The sequence below is a fragment of the Rhinopithecus bieti genome, unplaced genomic scaffold (assembly GCF_001698545.2).
Source record: "Rhinopithecus bieti isolate Rb0 unplaced genomic scaffold, ASM169854v2 scaffold_74548, whole genome shotgun sequence".
NCBI lineage: Eukaryota > Metazoa > Chordata > Mammalia > Primates > Cercopithecidae > Rhinopithecus > Rhinopithecus bieti.
The window spans coordinates 625,210-633,473 of NW_016828873.1; the positions used below are offsets into that span (position 1 = coordinate 625,210).

Below are 8,264 nucleotides of genomic sequence, written 5' to 3' on the forward strand. Positions count from 1 at the left end.
TTATTGGGATGTACTATATTCTACATGTCAAGCAAGTGCTTTATTTTCTTATTTCAGTTATCATGGTAAAGCCCACAATTAGTTATTGTTAGATGAAGAAACTAAGGCCCATAGAGCTTAAATTAATTGCCGATGGTCATAGAGCTGGTAATGGCAAAACTAATATGAGAACTAAAATCCCATTTTACTAGTTTCCACAGTAATTCCTTTATATATACATATATATTATATGTGTGTATATATATCATATGTGTATATATATGTATATATAGATATATATTATATGTGTGTGTGTATGTATATACACATGCACACACACACCCACAAATATTTGAGTATCTACCTAACAAAGACAGAAAAAGCAAGCCCCAACTGATTTCTGTCTGCAACAAAAAAAGCTGGTAGAATTACTTACACAACCATAGTCTCTAAAGGCTAGAAAGAGACTTAAGATAATTCTAGGCCAACCATTCAATCAATTGTAGACCAACCCATCACCCACAGCATTAATAGAGTAACCATCCCAAAGCATTCTCAAGTGACTTCAAAGATCTATAAACAGTCATTTTTCTGACACTTAACAAAATAGAAATTTGGTTATGCAAGATCAATCTCTTAACTACTTAGAATTCCTAACCGACTAAATAACATTAACATCCAACAGTGCTAAATCCTCAGTAACTCCTGTAAAAGCATAAAAATGGGCTTTCTGGCCAGTCACGGTGGCTCATGCCTTTAATCCCAGCACTTTGGGGGGCCAAGGTGGGTGGATCACCTAAGGTTAGGAGTTCAAGACCAGCCCGGCCAACATGGTGAAACTCCGTCTCCACTAAAAATACAAAAATTAAATAGGCATGGTGGTGCATGCCTACAGTCCCAGCTATTCGCAGGGCTGAGGCAGGAGAATTGCTTGAACACAGAGGCGGAGGCTGCAGTGAGCCAAAATCGTGCCACTGCACACCAGCCTGGGTGACACAGCAAGACTCTGTTTCAAAAAAAAAAAAAAAAAAAAAAGGAGGGGGCTTTCTTTGTGGAAAAATAGCACTGAACATTAAACTAATCCTTGTTCCTCATAGAAAGTGGACAAAGTATAAAAACAATTCCTATTGGCCAGAATATTGATGCGGTGGCTTGAATTTATTAAATAAATAAATTACCCAACTAAAAAAATAATATGTAAAATATTTTAAGCAAAATGATCTTAGCTCATATGGAACTGCTGAAGTGAGACAAAGCTGCAGTAAAGACTATTAACTTGTGAGAATACTGATCAGAAAGAAAAGAATGTTCATGGAAATTTAGCCTAAAAGAAGGCAAGGGACATGTAAATTGTTTTCAAAACCGAGGATTCATAAAATCTAGAATCTCGTCCTCATAAATGTCAAAGAATTCCTCCATTCTGGCCAAGCGGTCCTCTGACCTCTGCTTGAACCTTCCAACACTGTGAACTGGTTTTTTGCTAAAGACATGTCTGAATATTGGCAAGTTTTTATACCAAACCCATACTCATCTTCCTGAAACTTTCATTGTTCATGCATAGTTATTTTGCTTGGCAATAAACAATTTAATCACCTTTTAGTATAAGACCTTTCTTCAAATATCTGAAAACATTTATGTCCCAGAGTTTTCTTTTCTGTTCTATTTCTCTGAATATTCACAGTTCTTTCAATTGGTCTCCAAGAAACATGGATATAAGGTTTTTTTAGTTTATACTCTAAAGTTATCTCTAGTCAAAACAAAGAAATTAAAAGTATATCCAAATAGCTACTTTCCTATCAGTTGAGTTTTAGACAATATGAATTTTAACATGAAGACTGCCTGCAATTAATTTTAGCTACAATATAAGCAATTTAAAATCTGACAAAAATGAACCAGGGTCAGCTAAAGAGTTTGGTAAGTTTTATTGTAGAAGAGATATTTTATAAAGACCATTAAATCTGTGCTTCCCATACATCAACATTTAACTAGCTGTTTTGAGGCATAAGAACTTCCTAAACACACAGAGAAAAAACTTTCATTGCTTTAAAGAAATCTCTTGCCTTGCCCCCAAAAGTGCTTCCTCGATAAGGTTGTAACATATTTTGGAGAGGTTCTTAGAAATAAAATGAGTATCTCCAATCTGGATACCCTAAAGAGGCCAATCATGGCAAAAAGCTAATGGCCATTCCGTCTAAGCAAAACTGGCTATCCATTACACATACCAAAGCCAATTTTGAGCATTCCATTTGTTATTGAGGAAATATTGTGTAATTTGAAGTTGGATTTCATGAGTTTATGTCCCAATTACACTGTGGAAAACTTGGGCAATCTATTCTACCACTTCATCTTTTTCTCCTCATATGTAAAACAAGGTTCATACTACTAAAAGTGATCTCAAATGATATAAAACTCATGAAACCACTGTCAATAAAAAGTGTCATTTCGGCCGGGCGCAGTGGCTCACACCTGTAATCCCAGCACTTTGGGAGGCCGAGGCGGGCGGATCACGAGGTCAGGAGATCGAGACCATCCTGGCTAACACGGTGAAACCCTGTCTCTAATAAAAAAAAAAAAAAATGCAAAAAATTAGCTGGGCATGGTAGCGGGCGCCTATAGTCCCAGCTACTCGGGGGGCTGAGGCAGGAGAATGGCGTGAATCCAGGAGGCGGAGCTTGCAGTGAGCCAAGACCGGGCCACTGCCCTCCAGCCTGGGTGACAGAGTGAGATTCCGTCTCAAAAAAAACAAAAAAATGTTATTTCAATGTTTGATATTTGAATTAGTGTAAAGGTCTTCCCAACTCCTATTCTGAGACATCAGTAATTATTATCCATGAGCCCTAGTCACATGACACCAGGAAAAAAAGTGTGGCTAGGAGACAGTTTCTGCACATAATATTGATGTACTATTTCCCTGAAAAAGAAATCTCCATTTTTTCAATACTAAATTTATTGTACTAAATGAAAGAGCACCATTGAATAATTACACAAAAAAGTGTTTTCCAGAAAATATTAGTCTATTCCATTAAGCAAAATAATTCTATTTCTTATACTTACACAAGGCGCACTCCACACTGCAAGTCTACAGCAAGATTTGTAATGGCAAAATCAAATTCATCAAATGGTGTCTGAACATGGTTAACAGGTAATCCCAGTAAGCCAAGGTGACGGGAAAGGTCACCTTCACCACTTAGGAAATCTCGTGAAAAAGCCAAAAGGATTTCTTTACTAGCCTATAAAGAAATAAGTTCCAGATATTACATTCCAGTATGATAATTTTGCTTATAATAAAAACAAATCCTCCAAATCATTCTGTACATATAAAATAAAATGGTACAAAATAGTTTCATATTATACATTAATAATGCAAATTTCATATATTTCCAACTTAAGATCTTTCTAAAAGTTGCTCATAATAATACACTATAAAAACTAGCATTAATGTGATAATATACTACATCAAAATTAGGAAAGAAATTTTCTCAAAAATTAAATCTTCAGAAGCATAGGTTAATCCATTTTCAAGTCAAAATTAAGAGTAACAATGATGTGCTGGTGAAAGGTAATCCAATAAAAATCAGGGATGGTTAGAATTACTGATGGGACTCACTAGACAGGCATTCCTATTTTACTCCCCTGAGTATTATTCTTTAGAAAACTAATTTTTTCTAAAGAGAAAATATACCATAAAAGCAAAAGTCGTAAATGGGAAATATAAAATATAAAGCATAAAATGAAAAGCATACCTTGAATTCGGCATCTTTACAGAAGAGACAAGGATCATGATCAATGAGTTTGGAAATTTTAGCATAATCAAGAAAACAGACCAACAACAATAACTTTTTCAATGTAAACTTGGACAAAGCTCCTTCATGACCTTAAAGAAAGTACAAAAAAGCATAGCAAGTTCATCTAAGCAAGGTAGATTTCATCTTAAAATATGATGATCATAATAATAATGTGTTAGTAAAACAAAAAGTGGGGGGTAGCAAGCACAACTAAAACACTGTGCCTTTTTTAGTGCTTTATGTGTATAAATCCATTTAATCCTCCCAATAACTCTATGGGACAGGTATGCACCACTTAATATTTTCAATTCACAGATGAGGAAATAGGCACAGAGGCATCAAGAGATTTAGTTGGTCTTACTCAACATTTAATGAACACCTACTACATGCAGGCACCATCATGTGTTAGATATATAGCACCAAACTACAACAAACATGACCCTCATAGGACTTATAACCTACTGGGGGAAGAGGATGGGTAGAGACAACAAATAGAATTATAAATAGTGATGAAGGAATTGATGGGGAATTGATGAAGGGAGAGTACTAGAAACAGAGACTTATTTAGACTGGTTTCTTTGAGAAAGGAAAATGTAAACAGAAACAGAAAGAATGACAATAAGCCATTTATATATAGTGTAGAGAGAATGTAGGAGAGGCAGAGATATTTACCATCTCTATACAGATGAGGAACAGTGGGGTGTCTATACTCAGCTGCTATATCGGGATTCCAAAGTAAGCGATTCAGAATAAACATAGCCAACCCTGTGACATCACTGTTATCTTCCAAAGATATGAGTTCTCCATAAATTGTCTGAAAATAAATTAAAGCCAAAGTCAGAATTATGCTATCTCTAAGAAACAAAGGGATGTGACTGAGGAATGGCAGACCATAACCTATGGAACTGGCAATGTTCTACTTTCTAAATGACATGGTTATTTGCTAAATAACTTCTTTAAACTATGCATACATGATTTATGTATTTCTTAGTGTATAATGGTGTACTTCGTAATGAAAAAAGACAAAGCTCAGGGCTAAGATAAGTCTTAATCACCTGACAAGCAACATTCCGAATTTAATTTTTTCATTTAAGTTAAAGAACTATCAAATATAGGCATGTTGTTCAAATTTATCTATAACTGCCCCATTAAGTACATCATGAAGTTATAACGGAAACTGAAATACTCAAATTTTTATAATAGTTATCAAGGTAGAAAACATCTGCAAATCATCCAAGATAATCTGGAAAGTACAGGTCTATTTATAATCAATGATTTAAATATAAAATTAGTTTAACATTAGCATGCTTATTAACAATTTTAAATCAATTAGAAAAAACTAAAAAAAAATCAAATTCTGCAACCCTACATTGACAAAATATAAAGATTAAAGCATGGAAAAGTATTAATTATTATCTACCAAAACAGAGGAATTTATCTTTATTTACTTTTTTTGGCCTTTGAAATTTTCTTAAAATCCTCAAAGGTCATGTCCATTTATTTAAAGAATCCTAGGGTGTAGTAATAAGGTACCTGTAAAAAGATTATACATCTCCACCACCTGCCATAAACTTGCTGTGACTTGCAGGAGGTTAATACATTCCTAACTAGCTTGTGCTTAGCTAGATAATGTGCTTTGGTTAATGGAATGTGGGTGGAGATGATACAAATTACATCAAAGAGGTTTTAAAAAGCATTGCAAGGTTCTACACAAAGTGCTTGATTTTATTTTTGCCACAGAAAAGCAATGTCCCAAATATGGGGGGCTCTAATTCAATTGAGGTTCCAGAATTCTTTCACATGTGAAGTAGAGCTAATTGATATGTAACTTGCCAACTATTTAAAGGGAAAGGACACTGGAATTGAAATAAGAAATCCCAGCAATGACACCATAATGCTGTGTAACCACAGTAAGCTTATTATTTATTTCCTCTGGACCTCAATTTATTGGTATATAAAAGTCAGATTATTACAAAGATCCTGTTTGGTCCCAAAGACTCTTCTATTCCAAAACCTGGAATAAATTGAAATAGTAATGGGAGACCCTACATTAAGAAGGTAAGAAAGCTAGAAAAAATGTGAAAGCATACTAACAAAAGACTAAAGAATACAGATGCACAAAAGATATTTTTAATAAAAATGTCTTTAAACAGCCAATCATTAATAGTATCTTTCTAATTCAGTTGGTTTCAACATTCTAGATATTACAAAGCCAAGTACTATGTAAAGAATGCAAATCCTGATGACATTTTTATAAGTACTATTTCATCAGATTGGTATAGGTTCAATTCCTGACCAATTAATTGGCATAGGGCAAGTCACTTTAACATCTAAGCTTCTGCTTCGTTGGTGAAGTGGAAATAATAATACATAGTTCACTGAGTTTTAAGAAATTTAAATTAGAAAATGTATTCACAGCAGCCTTGTCTTTGCATTTGTAAATTTTCAAAAATGAGTTTACTATAGTTGTCATTACATCCAGCACCAAGTTATGTTTAAAGAGACTGTACAGTAAAATGCTATATTACAATACGGTGTAATAATATATAATGGCATAGTCTATTTACCTAATAAGCATTTATTAATGGGTCTTACATTTTATACTAAAAGATGAATAAAGCTAACCTAATGACTTTAAACTTTTATAAGTAAAACCACATTTTAATAAAATGAGTCTATTGTACAAAAAGTGTATCACAAAAAAATATTGTGTTAGAAATCTGAAATGTATGCTTACCTCTAGACCAATTCGAAGCCACAAAGGATTGTAGGACAACAGCCAATTCAGGACTTTCTGACGTTCTCCTGAAATGCATGTCAAAGGCAAATATGTTCAAATCGATAATCAAACAGATAAGAAATAAAACTTCATGGAGAGTATATCAGTGGGAAAAAAATAATTGCTTACATGAAATAAGTTAATTTAAATAAAATACACTTCTAGTCTTAAATATACGTGATCATATTCAAGTATGTGGGATTTTTGGCAGCAAAGCTAAAGCATGTATACCTAGCTTTGAAATACAAAATATCTTGGGGACATCAGTATCTGGAAGAGATACCTGCATTCTTATGTTCATTGCAGCATTATCCACAATATCCAAGATATGGAATCAATCTAAGTGTCCATCAGTGAATAAGTGGATAAAGAAAATGTGGGGTATGTGTATGTGTGTGTATGTATATGTAAACATAAATATATGATAAATATATATATTTATATATAATGAAGTACTATTCAGCCTTAAAAATGAAAGAAATACTGTCACTTGTGATAACATGGATCAATCTGGAGGATATTATGCAAAGTGAAATAGCCTAAGCATAGAAAAACAAATACTGTATGATCTCATTTACATGTGAAATCTAAAAAAGTTGAACTCATAGAAGCACAGAGAATGGTGGTTGCCAGACAATGGGGTAGAGGGACTGGGGTGATGCTGTCAAAGGGGTGTAAAGTTTCAGTTATGCAGGATGAATAAATTCTGGAGATCTAATGTATACCATGATGACTATAGTTAATAACAGTGACTTGTATACTTGAAATTTGCTGAGAGTACTTCTTAAATGTTTTCACCACACATACACACAAGAAGGTAACTATGTGAGTAGGTATATTAATTGGCTTGATTGTTATAATCACTTAATAATATATACATATATCAACATCATGTTGTGTACCTTAAATATATGCCATTTTCACTTGTCAATTATATGTCAATAAAGCCGGGGGAAAAAAAACACAAAACCTCTTGAATGTTTTTAAAGAATTAATGTCAAGATTTCTGCAATCTTCTTACCCACATCTTTCCATAGGTGTCTATCTTTTCGAACAATTAACCGCCTAGCTTCAATTTCAATTTCAAGCTTTTTAATAGCTTTAACCATTTTTTCAGAAGTAAACAAACGACATGCTGCACGCCGTAGTCTGTTTAACCTACACCGAGCAGTATAAGCTCTGAGAGACATTTCCTCTTTTGTCGGTGCTCTAGGAACACTTATTTTATGTTGATTCTCTACTCCCAAAAGAAGAGTAGCAGCATTTACTGGGTGAAAACAAAAGAAAGAATGTTTCTGGTTAAACAATATCTCTATATATTCTTAAATCTAGCAATAAAATGCAATTTCAGATGGTAAAAACAGAATCTATTCCTCACCCTCTCCAAGCTTACTCCTTAGGCCAGTCTATTATTGCAACCTGTTAGCCCTACCTGCAAAATGTATTCCAAGTCTAGCCACTTCTCACCACCTCTACTATCACAGATTCAAACATGATTATCTCTAATCCAGACTACTGAATTAACCTCCTAACTGGTTTATCTGTTCCTGTCCTTTTTATAAATCGATAAAAGTCAAGTTTCTAAGGAATATAATTTTAAAAAAATCAATTGAATTTTGAAATGTAATTTAATCTTTTATAAAACACATTTTCTTTTAAGAAAATAACTAAAATGGGGCTTTGCTTCCTTTTGGAAAAAAGTTTTTTTTTTTTTTAAGTGA

The 8,264-nt window shown here is 33.6% G+C and overlaps 1 protein-coding gene across 1 annotated transcript in view; it reads right to left on the bottom strand.

The window, feature by feature from the left end:
• Positions 1-8,264, bottom strand: part of ASPM (assembly factor for spindle microtubules) — a 62,943-nt gene that overhangs the window by 41,861 nt on the left and 12,818 nt on the right. Inside the window, exons 6-10 of the mRNA XM_017864634.1 lie at positions 7,565-7,810; positions 6,502-6,569; positions 4,437-4,578; positions 3,723-3,853; positions 3,034-3,209 (exon numbers count right to left, since the gene is read on the bottom strand). Of these exons, the coding sequence (XP_017720123.1) occupies positions 3,034-3,209; positions 3,723-3,853; positions 4,437-4,578; positions 6,502-6,569; positions 7,565-7,810 (763 nt within the window). The remainder of the gene's footprint in view (positions 1-3,033; positions 3,210-3,722; positions 3,854-4,436; positions 4,579-6,501; positions 6,570-7,564; positions 7,811-8,264) is intronic.